Below are 14,680 nucleotides of genomic sequence, written 5' to 3' on the forward strand. Positions count from 1 at the left end.
ATTTATACCAAACTAAGCTTTGGTCAAACAAGTTATTTGAAATGTTTATTGATCTTGGTACATTACAAAGATTGTGTGGCTGTTCAAAGTCATTACACAAGTTCAATAAAAATGTTTGATTGTCCATGCATTGTTCTTTACTGATTATATTTTTTGGGGGGGGGGGGGGGGGGTTAATAGCATTAATTGAATTACATTAATGAGATCAGAACAAGTGATACATATTTAAACAATGTTGATAAGAGGTCAAAAACAGGCACATATAATTTTATGCAACATAAGTGCAACTTGCTGATGCTCTTTGAAATTGTGTATACTTGCTACTCAAGCATTTCGGATAATAACATTACAGTCTCTCTGTACACCTCCAACACATCAGACAGGGGGACATCTGGGTCTGGCAATCTTTCAACATCCTCCTGTGCAAGTTGATGTATTTGTACTTCAGGAATCACCACACCGGGTTCATGGTGACCACATGGACCTCTCCAGTCAATACCATATTGCATGGCATCTACCTGTAATAGACAATTGATAATTAAAAAATTCTGGACGGGGTTGCTATATGTTGTTTAATTGATCTAACTTATGGTTTTCCTAAAAATGATTATCAAAACTCAGAAAAATCCCCAAAAAACTGCTGATGAGCCAAGACTGTTAAAACTCAATTTAAACACACTGAAGCCCATTAGACTAATTTAAGATCCTCTAATTTATAATCTATCACAGAGGTCTTCATTCCTGCTCCTGGAGAGCCACTGTCCTGCAGAGTTTAGTTCCAACCTGCTTCAGCACACCTGCCTTTGAATACTCAAGCGATTCTGAAGAGCTTGATGAGCTGAATCAGGTGTGTTTGATTAGGGTTGGAACTAAACTTTGCAGGACAGTGGCTCTCCAGGAGCAGGATTGAAGACCTCTGATCTATCATCTAATATTTATCTATCCATTCAATCACATGTTAAAGGGTTATTCACCCAAAAATGAAAATTCTGTCAGTATTTAACAACCCTCATGTTGTTCCAACCCCATAAGACCTTGTAAGACGACCTACCGTAAGACAGTAAGACCCGTTCATCTTCGGAACACAAATTAAGATATTTTTTCATTAAATCTGAGAGCTGGCTTACTCCTCCATAGGCTTCTAAGTGACTGAAACTTGCTGGCCCAGAAAAGTTATTAAAGAGATCGTTAATATAGTCCAAGTGACCACAGTGGCTCAATCCTAAGTTTATAAAGCGACGAAAATACTTTTTGTGCGCAAAAAAACAAAAATAACGACTTTATTCCACTATTAATTTCCTTCTCTCTGGGCCTCGAGTTGGTTCACATAGTGTTTTAGCGCAGCGCTTCTGTGTTATACGTCACCACGTAGGCTCACTATTGGCCGACGCTGGTCATGTGTGAGATACGTGTGGCGTATAACACAGACGGGCTGCGTTAAAACACTACGTGAAATAACTCGAGGCCCAGAGAGAAGGAAATGAATAGTGGAATAAAGTCATTATTTTTGTGCGCACAAAAAGTATTTTCGTCGCTTTATAAACTTAGGATTGAGCCACTGAAGTCACTTGGACTATATTAACGATCTCTTTAATAACTTTTCTGGGCGAGCAAGTTTCAGTCACTTAGAAGCCTATGGAGGAGTGATCCAGCTCTCAGATTTAATCAAAAATATCTTAATTTGTGTTCCGAAGATGAACGAAGGTCTTACGGGGTTGGAACAACATGAGGGAGAGTAATTACTGACAGAATTTTCATTTTTGGGTGAACTAACCCTTTAATTCATGTCATAATTGCTAACCAGCTTTGATATAAATACCTGGATAGGGTCTTGCAGTTGATGACTTAACCAGAGCTGTATTGGTGACTGGTTTCCTTCTGTCCGCAACTTGTGGTGGTTCCAGCCATCCAGAAAGTACTGAAGATGTTTCTGTACATGTGGCAAGAAGCACCTTTGGAGGGCATAGAGATGCACTTCATCATCTGGATTCAGAAGCCCGTCATTCTCAAGGTTGGTGAAGATTGTGTAGAAGAGATCAAGCACTCCAGCATAAACATCTCTCCACAACCTTTCAATCCTAACACAGTAAAATAACCAAAATACAGAACATTTAAAACAACGACCAATATTTATAATGTTGTACATGAAGTGGAGTTTCCATAGCCTAAAATATGAATTAAAAAAATCTATTTTACAGATGTGGGGATTTAGTTTCACATACATTATAAACATTTAAAAAAGAAATTAAAGAATTTTGTTTCCAAGATTGATGGTAGTTACCTGGTAACAATTTTTGAATGGTTTATTTTATTCTAGAAACCATGCATATCTTGGTAATTGTTTGCATTTCTTTGTAAAAAAGAAAAAAGAAAAAAAAAAACCCAGGGGCCTGAAACCGTAGCAAGGCATTGTATATGTTTGATTATACCTCTGATTATGGACACTCTTCCCTGTGATGTGCGAGTTTCTGTTCTCTCCTCTGGTGGAAACCATGAAACGAGCAACCTCGATATTCTCCCCACCTTTATCTGACCTCACACGTGATGGCACACCGTACAGGTTCACACCTTCTAAAAAGCTGGTCAGGACTGTAGCAGCTTTATTATTGGTGGCAGCTTTCAAAAATACGATTAGACGGCTAAAGCCATCGATTCCACCATGAACCACAATACGCCACCTGGAACAGATATAGGAAAATTTATTTCAACAACATTAACAACTAGTCTTTTGAGTAATGATGGAAAATACATTTTACTTTCTATAGTAAATCAAAACAGCCAAAACAGTACATAACATACTTAAGACGATACCTTTTACATACAGGGGTTGGACAAAATAGGTGTGAAATAGACAATATTTATTTATTACTGTGTTTAATCAAAATGTGCCTTTAATACAGATTACAACCTTATTAAACTAGATTAACAGATTAACTACATTAATAGTCTCCAGTTGAATGTCGTCTATCAGAACATCTGCCAATTTGTTCAGAGATGTTTAAGTTGAGAATCTACTTCTCACTCACACTTCTCTCCAAAAATGTCCCGCAGTAGTTCAATAATACTCAAGTCAGGTGATTAAGCTGAGCAGGGCAGATGATAAAGTTTATTTTAGTGCTCCAACTGACCATATACAGTACTCTCATGATGGAAGAGGTGCCTGTGTCGCATAACATAGGGGTCTTCGTGAATTTAGAGGCAGAGCTATCAAAATAGGGGTGTTATCCTTTTTGGGTATGAGCATTTTGCTTTGGTGATTTCAAATATCAACAGTGTTTCTCTAGAAATCCCTTACTGGACCTTTAACAACACAATCACAAAGATCTGCTCGTATAATTCCACCAATAATGTCTTTGAAAATTCAGTTGTACAGACCATGTTAGAATAAATCTTCAAAGATGTTCTAGTCAAATGGATATGTTTCTATGTTGATCAAGATATTTCACCACTCATTCAAGTGGGTTCCTCAGTTCCCTAGCATTACACATACACACACACAAAATGGAATCTACATTTTAGAACAGTTAAGTGAGGAAAGGTCTGATTGCCATCTTCTTATAACAGTTCGTTCAACCTTACTCCAACAAATTCACACTTATATCTACATGGTTGTTATGAAATTTAATTTCATGGTGTTAAAGAGATCTGCATCGAATTAATCTATGAACACATCCCACCAATTACACATTTATGCTTTTGCTTTTTGCAAAAATTGCATTTTCTTTTGTTCAACTGTACAGACATTTCCTTTTCAGTCTGAAATAGAAAACGCATCCAGATGAACATGATAAATAATAATAAATAATATTCTACTATTGTCAGCATACCTTATTAACTTATGGTTACCATCGATGTGCCATAAACTGTTGGGTGCAGGGACTGAGTATTTTCTACGCCGCCGAGGGTTCAGTTGAAGACTGCGCATAAGGACACCCTGAGGATCCACCCGTCTCATGCATTCTTGAACACGTTGCCCTAAAAAAGGTAAATTCATCAAAATATGCAGTAAATATTCCAGTCTTTGAGTTCACCTTTGACATGTTCAGTGGTGACCTAAAGGACAAGTTCAAAAATATTACTGTACTGACACTATCAGATGTGCATACAAAAACTTGAAATTAACTGAGCTGAATAAGTACACTTCTGAGATGTTTTTCTAGCTTTAAATTATTTAATAACAATGAACGTTGCAATACTGACGTATTTCAAAAAAACTTCACAGTAATAAACAGGTAGATAATCTGTATTGGCGATATATATAATTGATTTCATTTCTATTTTACATGCTTTTTACTCAAGGATGCTAATATGTCAAGGTACAAAACCCGCCTTACTCTGTACTCGAATGCCCTGTGCACCGAGATGTCCAACCATCATTTTGTATCCGGCATTTGGGTGGCGCTTTAGTACATCTTCTACCAGAGCATCCAGTTCAGCGTCCTCCACAGTTAAGAACAGGTCGCTTACTCTATGAGAATAAAATAAACCTATTATCAACCACACAACACACAAATATAAACACTAATGTGAAAGCTTAGTAGGTTATAAGGCTATGCTACTAGGAGCTGCTTACCTTAAACCATGATGCGCCATCCTATTCCGGATAGTTCTTTCAGAGACACCAAACAATTTTGCAATGTTTACAGCAGTTTGACCCATTGAGAGATAAGTTTCAATAGTACTTATCGGAAGCAAGTACGATGGACGTCCCGCCGTAGTACCATCTGACTCGCACAGATTTTGAATGTGTTGGGAAATATTTTGCAAAGAACCTAACAATTCAGGCTGTTCTTCGACGTTCATGTCGGCAAATATCTCTCCTAAAACATCGATAAGCACATCTAATCTAAACAACACATAGTCATTTGATGCGTTGTTATCAACTTCATTTGCTAAGTTGCGCAACTCTCTAGCTATTTGTAAAACGTCCGCCATAGTACACACCTGTCTCACCACCACCCGACGTCACAACAAAGCCAGAGTAATCGAGCAAGCGCCTCAATCAACGATGAACCAATGGTAAGCAAGACCAACCCACCTAATTATCATACAAGACAAAGAAATGTAAAAATAAATGAATCAATAAATAAATAAATCTATAAATAAATGAATGCATAAATAAATAAATCTAAACAATAAATGTAAGAATAAATATAAAAATATAAAAATAAATACATAAATAAATCAATAATTAACGAATAAATAAAAGTTAAAACGATTTTTAAAAAATGTAAAAATGTATAAAAGCAGAAAATAATACATTAAGGGGAAAAAATAATACAAAAATGAATTTGATTAAAAATGAATCATATTTATTTTATCAAGTCGTTTATTTCTTTCTTTCTTTTCCTATTATCACATTTATTTATCTATTTATCACATTTATTTATCTATTTATTTATTTATTTATTAATTTTTAATTTCTGCAGGTTTGGTCCTCCATATTCCTGTGGGATTTAACGTCATTAAAGAAGGAAGTAGAGGGATGTAGTCCAAACAAGCCGTTCGATGTAGGCGACTTCTGTTAAATAAAATATCTCGCTTGGCATTGAACTTTGAGCTTTATCATTTTACAGATATTATTTATGCTCTAACAGCAACATTACACACTAACTAAAGTTTGAAACATGGGATCACGAAGAACGGGACCTTTAAAATAATAAAGCTTTTCAGAATCGTTAGAGAATCGTGATCTTTATTCCAAGCAAAAAAATTGTGATTCTCATTTTAGCCAGAATTGTGCAGCTCTATTTGGCAGGGTATACGGTTACATGGCATTTTGGATGTGTTTTGTTGTTTGTTACACACCATTTACACTGCATACAAGATGAACAAGTGGCAAACTTGTAGACTGAATGAAACTTGTAGTAATATACAGTCTGAACTAGGGCTTTCACATTATTAGATTTTCACAACATGATTATTGTGACCAAAATAATTCATTATAATGATATTATTGCGATATCTATGGAAATAATAATAACAAATAAAATAATAATAATAATAATAATAATAATGCCAGTGAATCAGATTCAAAATACGAGTATAGGGAGATGATGAGAGATTTTGTAACCATAACTGTTCAAAAGTGTACAAAAAGATCTTACTGTTGATCAGCACTTCCTGCAGACAGGGGTATCTTTTTTACTGAATCCCCCCCTAAAAAAAGTTTTTGAGGTGCTTTCATCTGTCATCTTCTCTGACATGATTTTGTGCGGCAGTAGTAGATACACACTGGCTGCGTCCAAAATCGCATACTTCCCTACTATATAGTTGGTGAAAAACTATATGTCTGAATTCACAGTACTCATAAAAGATTGGGCAAAAAGTCTGAGATTCTGAAGTGCGCATACAATATGAGATTCTGGACTCGTTGCCATCCCATAAGGACACAGGACAATTTTTTTGAATGCCAGTAAAGTGATGCGACTGACGCTGGTAGGTCAAATGGCAGTGACAACATGGCGAATGTAGTACGTGCGGATTGCATTCATACTACACATACTTTTTTAGCATTTGCAAAGTAAGAACTTATTAATTCAAAATACCTACTCAAGAGAGAATGCAAATCTGCAATGCTGGTATTTTGTGACACCCCTTGATTGAAGTCTTTCTACAAAATATGTACTTTCTCATTGGTTATTCAAATAAATTGTCCACAATCCAGTCCAAAATATCATTTAAAAGTTGACAGTGTTATTAAGGACATGGAACTGGTGTGTGTCGCCTCAACGTGGGTTTGTTGCACCTCACATGGAGATAAGCCTCGCTTTGGTTTAATGCGGGGAGCTGCTTCCTGTCTCCCCCCCTCAAGTAGGTCACAAATGGTCTCGCTGCAGACTCGGAGAATAATCCCATCTCTTCATAGTCTGGGGGATTGTGATGTGAGGAGAAAAAAATCCTTTTTTCCACTGATGAGCTCTGAACCCTAGATATTTTGTAGCGACAGTTTGAGGACTTTGTGATAGGTAATACGTGCTTGTACGCAACAATTTGCATAATATGGTACAGAGAGAACATTTTTAAATAATTGCCTTGTTAACAGTGAGTTGAGTAAATGTAAGAAGTGTGCAAAGTGTACATTCTAGAGAATCTGGAGTTGTAATAACATCATCCATGTATATATTCATGCGGATATGGTGTAACAGTCAGTTTCCTCACTTAACACAGAACTGTAATTACACTGCATAGGTTTGAGAAAATGTATTATATCACTGGACACATGTTTGTGTCATAGTGTCGGTCAGATTGTGTATAACCCTGGGGAGTCTTGTAATAGCCCTGCATCCAGGTGGGTTTATTGATTAAAGCTGTACTGCACTTAGAAATATGTAAATCTGTGCTAATTAGATTTCATTCACAGAGAAGGCCAGTTTCTGAAATGTCATTCCCTGGGTAGCTTAATAAAAGACAGACCTGCTGCTTGATCACAGAAAAATCATTTACAATTGGAGAAAGAGAGAGAGACAGCGGTAAAGAGAGGGAATGTTCTTTAAACTGGATTTAAAATCTGATCATCATTATCATAAGTCAGCTGTAGTCATTAGGGAGCATATAATATATCAAAAATGAGAGATTATTGGAGCTAGACCTGATAAATTCCTATTTTCCGACAAATCATTGGGTAGGGCTAGTCTAATACTCACATAATTAGCTTACACCATTGAGGGGTGATTGATATTTGCTGTGTTGCTAGAAAAAAGAGAAAGCAAGTGGTAATTGCAAGGGACGTGCAGCAAAACGATTATCTGTATACACACTACTGTTTAACATTTGTGGCAAATTTGTGGCAAAGCTGAATTTTACGCCAGTCTTCAGTGTCACATGATCCATCAGAAAGCATTTTAATATGCTGATTTGGTGCTCAATAAACATTTATCATTCATCAATGTTGAAATCAGTTGTGCTGCTTAAAGCAACACTTAAGTAAAATTTTTACCTTAAAATAATGTTTCCAAAATCGTATCAGTGGTTCATCAAGTCGTAACAGGGTGAAAGGCACTTCTGGATTCGCTTTGCAGCCCTAGGCTATATCTGCTATAACCACACTATGCAAGTTTGCTAAACTGGGTCGCGTTTCTGTAGTTCGAATTTGACTTGCTTTACGTCAAGCGTTACAATAGTCATTATTTCGTTTTTCTTCGTTTCTGATGTCACAATACATCATGCTTTCATGAAATCATGCAACTTACTCTACATTGTCTGTGGACATCATTTTTCAAAGCCGGTGCTGGATAAACAGCGAGCGTGCGTGCGACATTAGACTGCGGGCGAAATTATTTACGACCGCGCTAATGGACAATTCCGCTTCCAACCTGTAGGGCGACCGAAGAGGAAAAGTTCCTTAGTGTTGCTTTAATATTTTTGTGGAAACCGTTATACTTTTTTTCAGGATTCTTTGGTGAATAGGAAGTTCAAAAGAACAGCAGTAATTGCATTAACTATAATAGAGCATTATAAATACCTCTAATGTCACTTTTGATTATAGATATGTATATTCCATTTATACTTTGCATATAGCAAATATGTATTTTACAACTCATTTATATATGAATGTCTAACAAGTATTTATTTATTTTGACGTCATAATTTGGTCCTTAATGAATAAGGTATTTAGCTTTGGGCATGTCCCTAGTAAAAACAAAGAAATAACACTGTAAATGTGGCTTTACATAGAGAGCTGTTGAGTGTCATGGTCTGGCATGTGCTGAAGGACAACAGTAGGAGGCCTATATATGGAGGGTTGTGTCAGGCTGTCTTATTCATACATTTTCCATATGTCTGCAGCTGACGATTGAAATTCCTCAGACCGGGTGACCCCAGAAAACTCCAGCTGGGACTGTTGTACATGCCATTTTATGGGAATTTATTGGTTGTGCACATTTCTGGTAACTTACTGCTCTCCTTCCATATCTCTTTGACCCTCAAAATATCACATCAACAACTTTTTTTTTATTTTATTTTTTTATATCTATCTTCCTGTGACTTTAGTATAACATGCAGTTTAACACATGGCAGACAGTGGTAGCGTGTTTCCCAATAGAGCACAAAGATAAAAACAGATTAGGTAGGTAACATAAATACCTGTTTTGCTGCCAGGAACAAGACATGTTACTCACTATTCTGAACTTAAATAACATCTACAATGTTTTTCAACACTTATTCAATGGGAATGCTGAGAGACTGAATGGGAGATGCTTATGATGAAATAATCATGTGAACAATCTCAGAATCCATTGATAAACCATCCGGCTGCATCAATACACTCTCCCAGCTGGCGTAATCTGTTTCACCTTTTAGCGAAATCCCTCTGCATGCCCCATGGTCCACACAAACACAGACATTGTAGTTAAAAGCCTTGAAGATCAGGAAGAAAGCCTCAGCTAGGCAGATAGAGTTTCTTTTTAAAGACCTGCCGGGATAGAAGTGTTACAATCAGCGGGAACAATCGCAAGAATATTCCGGGAACCTTCAATCCAAGGGGCAGGGTAACGGGCACGGCGGTCCATTTCATCCATCAGGGATGATGCGTGCTGGAAAAAGAGTTCTTTCTAAATTAGGTTAGGCCTCTCTCTAACCACAGCACATCTCCAGCCTCCTCTCTCAAACGCATCCATCTTGAGCTGGAGAGGTAATGTGTTCCTAAGTGAGTTAACCCACTACACAAATTTGATTTGGTCCTTAAACATTACATCACTCTTTATATCTCATTATTAATTAGCTGGGATTATGCTTCAGACGTTGTGTTTAGAGTGTCTCAAGGTTATCGGAAGAGGTCCTCTCAGCCCATGCCGTATTTAATTTTATGTGTTTAATTAATATATAGCAGACTTAAAAAGCCTGCCAATAATAGATATTTCATGAACCACATATGACCCTTTGCTCCTTTGCTGTGGTTCATGTTCCTGTGATGATTCATATCTCAGAGAAATCAAAAGTGCAGTGGTAATCTGTCGAAGACCGCATTCGTCTGTCAAAGTGTCACTGCCGCTGTTTCTGAGGTTCAGTTGTTATGTGAGAGATTAATTGGAACATTTTCTTGATAGTTTGATTTGAAATTAGATTCACAGATCATACATTTTTTAAATGTAACGTTTGTTTCGGTTTACATGCAAACCAATAACCTGGCAACAAAAGAAAACTATGTTTAAAAGCCTTTTAAAAAAATCAAGTTAATTCCTAGTGGTGATGTCAACATAAGCATCCATGCTTTGCACTCAGATTACACATCTGAAAAATCCTGTATTGTTGGTGACCAGCATAAGGTATGCTTTGCATGCTGGGACCAGCATGGGATGCTGGTTTGCTGGTTTTCTGGTAACCAGTATGGGAAGCGGTAGTGCTGGTGGACCAGCAACACCAGCTCAGATTTGCTTATGAACAGCATGACTATGTTAGTCCACCAGCTAGACCTGCACTGTACCAGCTCTAATTGGCATAAACCAGCCTGGACCACCATGGAATTCTTGCTGGTTTATGCTTGATTTTTCATCAGGGTTTCTACTTATTGTGAGTTTGATGTTAAACCTAAAGTATAAAAAAAAATTAAAAAAATGTCAGCGGGAAGTAGACTCAAATGCTCCTTTCATGTTTGCAGTTTCTACGACTGCACACATGAGAACACATGTTAATAAAGTCAGAGTGTATGATATATTTCACTCACTGTGGTTGGATGCACTTTAATTTGCAGTAAGTGTATTTTCCTAAGTGTATCACACATGTGCACTTCAATAAGCTGAAAGAACACAGGTTAAGGCGTTTTCATGCTGGGGGTAATGGACAGAAATCTAGGCTATGTTGATTAGGCTTGGGTATCGAGTATCGATTGGAACCGGGACTAGCTTTGCGATTTTCCCGGAATCGTTCAAAAGTTTAAATTTCGATTCCTAGTTTCGATTCACAGTCCGCCGACCGGAAGAAGAAACCGCTGTCTAAGTCATTTCTAGCCCTATTCTGAACTGAAGTATCTACATAATCGATTTCAAACTGCCAAATGTTAACTCGCTGACACTTTAGTTAAACATTTGTAACGTACACACGGCATGGTAAATGCGTGTACTAGCACAGGTGTAAGCGTATATTGATTGTTATGCTAAACTGCGAACCGACACATTTTATGAGACGCTGTGTGAGTTGCCTTATTAACTCACACAGCGTCTCATAAAATGTATTCAGAGCAAACAACCCTGACGTTAAACCTTAAAAACGTACATATGATGTTTACAAACGTGCTTATTCTTCGGTATCTTGCAAGTTGCAACTATATTCTCTCGTCCTCTGTTCGTCCGTTTGAAAACTGCGCGCGATGCCGGCAAACGTAAAAAAATATATATTCATGAAAACACATTTACGAGCTGCCAACTTTCACGCATTTACCGTGAGACACACGCAATTGACACTTCTCACATGTTCTCACACCACACATCCATTTTCTCACGCACAATAAAATCGTGAAGCAAAGAGGACACGGAGACCGACAGACTAGACAGAGCAGTTACTTTTATGATATACAAAAAAATCTCTGCTCTCAGATTCTGTCAATTTTATTACGAAATTCAAACAATAAATACCGTTTTGGCGCTTGTAAATGTGACGCGACAGATCCCTAGCGCACGTGAACCGATCATCTCGACTAGCAGCTAATAGTAAAAAAACACGAACACTGTTGAAAGATACAGTAGGCTACAACTTACCTAACTGTATATTCCTCATATATAATATCGATCAATCAGTGTTTTTTATCAGCGTGAAGAGGTCAATAACACAGCTGGAGAACAATTATGTCAGATTTACCTCAGGAAAGCCATTTAATGAACATATAGGCTATAGCACATAGTTGGCAAGAAAAAAAGAGCTATTGAGAGTATTTTGCTAAATATGTGTACTATATTACATATTTATTATATTTGTACTTATATCATTAAATAAAGTTGTTATTATAATAAAAAAAACGCATTATATTTAATTTGAGTTATTTTTAACCTTAAATAATACTGCCAGCTGATAGGGCTCTCTGTATGTTTACAGCATTAGGTGAGTTGTTTTTTTCTTGAGACAAATTAAAGCCTATCTTGAGTACCTAATATTTATCCAAATGAGTCAATATTAAATCAAATCACAATAACTGAATTGAAATGAAATAATAAAAAAGCGTAGCTTACCAGAAATTGTACCATGTAAACATTGTAACATGTTGTCACTAAACCTAATAAAATTCAGTTTAGTTACTAAAATGTTAGTGACAATCACATACAATACAATACACTTATTATGATGCAAATTTTTTTATATTTCAATTGATGGAGAAGGTCAGACTATTTCCTTCAGAAAGACCGTTGGTTAGCTAGCTCATTTAAAATGTCATAAAAAAGTTGTTTAAAATAGATTTGATATTTATATTGTAGTTGAAAACAGCCCTGTGAGAAATTCATAGTAAATTTCATAAAAAGTAAAAAGTTCATAGAATTAAAATTGATCTAAACTTTTTTGACCCTGCCTCTTAAAAGAATCGGAATCGAGAATCGTGAGGAACCGGAATCGAAACAAGGAATCGGAATCGGAATTGGAATCGTTCAAATTCAAACGATACCCAACCCTAATGTTGATTGGTTTATTCTTAAGCTGTTTATGACCTTAAGACCCCGATATACAGTACTGTGCAAACGTCTTAGGCATGTTAATATGGGTTTAAGTCAGTTATTTATATCTTTTGCTGTAGTGTGTCAGTAGGAAATATCAGTTTACATTTCCAAACATTCTTTTTGCCATTAAAGCTGCAGTTGGTAACTTCTGTAAAAATTTATTTTTTACATATTTGTTAAAACTGTAATTATGTCCTGACAGTAGAATATGAGACAGATAATCTGTGAAAAAATCAAGCTCCTCAGGCTCCTCCCAGTGGTCCTATTGTCATTTGCAGAAATACACCGCTCCCGGTAAGAAACAACCAATCAGAGCCAGGAGGAGTGTCTTAGCAGTGTCAATCAAGTGTGTACGCGCTGATCACACCCCTCTCTCGCACAGCGCCTACAGTCGTTCAAAATCAAGATAGCCGGTGTGCCGCGCAGCTGTGCTAATGGCGGACAAACAACTAAAACTGCCAATTTCTCGAGTGGCACCAGCTAATACAACAAAGACAGGTAAACGGAAAAAGACCGATGACGATAAACAAGCCCGTCGGAGCCCATTGACTCAGTGTCAACAGGGCTTGAATTTCGGCGCGGGATTGCGGGTATTGCGCATAATTTTAATAATTCCCGCAGGTCTCCCACTTATAATGCGGGAAATTCCCGCAAACATTGATTCACTTTAGCCTGTAGGTTGTATTAGTAAATGAATCCACACAGATTATCAAATCAAATCAGTCATTTTAAAACTGTCTGCGAGACGCAATTTCTCAAACCGCGCGAGTGATTCAGCGGTGCTGCGTCTTCTATCTCTCGTCTCTCAAAATGGGTTGCACAAGGCAATCGTTAAGCGCTGCAGGCGGCGATACACTCTCGCGTTTCGGGAGTCGGGATAGACGGAGTTGTCACTTGCATAATCGGGCCAGCATTGCATCATGAGTAAATAAAGTCTACCATTTGCACGTCTTTTTAAGTCTTACCAATTTAAGCATTCACGCGATTTTAAACTCTTCGATACGTGCGCGCTGTCTGAGAGATGTTTCTCTGCACACATACATAGAGTAAAGCCGCCTCACACACAGCTCGCGGGTAACCAAAGTTATTTTTCGTGGATTATATCGCTTTAACAGTCAAAAACATGCGAAAATTATGTCAATTTCGGTCTTGGTGACTGGTGAGTGTCCTCTAAACACAGTCGGCTATGTATTAAGCATAAATCGCACGTGACCGTATAATGAACACAGGATCCGTGCACTAGCTCTTAAAGGGACCGCAGCCATACGTGTCTGTCATTCATTTGGTTGTCAAAACAACAAAACATAGCTTTCATTTTAAGGAATCAGGATTAATAGCCTATGTATTTAATTTAGTCAGGACTAAAATACTACCCAGTGTTATTTTACATTTGATTACTTTATTCAGTCTCTGTATTTCTGAATACTCGTGTTAGACCTAAGCAAACACTTCTCTCTTTATTTCTCTTTATTGGTATCTTTATTCTATTGTATTTATTTGTGCTACTTTTTTCAATTTAATTCAAAGATTGAAATCAAGAATTCCTTGTGTTGTGTAAATTCTTAAGAACAAAATTACCCCATTGTAAAAATGCGATGAGTGAGCATACATTTAGGCGAAATAATGTAATAAAAAAAAAAAGTCTAAACTCCCCCCTCAAATTAAAAATTCCCCCCCATAAGAATCACCTAAGGGGGGATTTCCCCCCCCATTTTCCAAAATGAAATTCAGGCCCTGGTCAAAACTCTGGCCGCATAACATAGGCTACAGATAAAATGTCACGCACTGTGCAAAGCAACAATAGAAACCTGCTAATTCACTGGCTTGTCATGTTGCTGACATAATGTACTAGCAAACCTTATTTAGCATTACACATCGCTAGAATAATTACTTACATACTTTAACGTTACCATTATATTATTTTGCTAGCTATTTATAACTTCTAGAAAGAGTGCAATGTTATGAAGTTACATTACATGTATTGCAAAATACGTAATGATTTGAGGACCAAGTTTGTAGTCAAAGTATGGGCAGGCCAT

General features: G+C 37.1%; 1 protein-coding gene and 1 long non-coding RNA gene across 2 annotated transcripts in view; one reads left to right on the forward strand and one right to left on the reverse strand.

The window, feature by feature from the left end:
• The window catches only part of LOC309493129, a 130,392-nt gene that overhangs the window by 90,007 nt on the left and 25,705 nt on the right, over nt 1-14,680 (forward strand). The gene's annotated exons all lie outside the window — the stretch shown is intronic.
• LOC309493091 (uncharacterized protein) lies at nt 172-4,934 on the reverse strand. Its single transcript, XM_082162188.1, has 6 exons — nt 4,574-4,934; nt 4,335-4,468; nt 3,828-3,975; nt 2,430-2,678; nt 1,820-2,078; nt 172-518 (listed from the first exon to the last, which is right to left on the reverse strand). The coding sequence occupies exons 1-6, from the start codon at nt 4,801-4,803 to the stop codon at nt 321-323; spliced, it is 1,218 nt and encodes a 405-aa protein (XP_082018314.1). The 5' UTR covers nt 4,804-4,934; the 3' UTR covers nt 172-320.

Source organism: Leuciscus leuciscus, assembly GCF_965113295.1.
Source record: "Leuciscus leuciscus genome assembly, chromosome: 2".
Classification (NCBI taxonomy): Eukaryota; Metazoa; Chordata; class Actinopteri; order Cypriniformes; family Leuciscidae; genus Leuciscus; species Leuciscus leuciscus.

Bases quoted from the DNA above. Each gene is read 5' to 3' on its own strand.
- LOC309493091 (XM_082162188.1), bottom strand. From the start codon at position 4,803: ATGAACGTCGAAGAACAGCCTGAATTGTTAGGTTCTTTGCAAAATATT. The intron at 2,679-3,827 runs GTATGCTGACAA...TATCTGTTCCAG, and splicing joins GGTAACCATAAGTTAATAAG to GTGGCGTATTGTGGTTCATG. The intron at 2,079-2,429 runs GTATAATCAAAC...TTACTGTGTTAG, and splicing joins AAGAGTGTCCATAATCAGAG to GATTGAAAGGTTGTGGAGAG.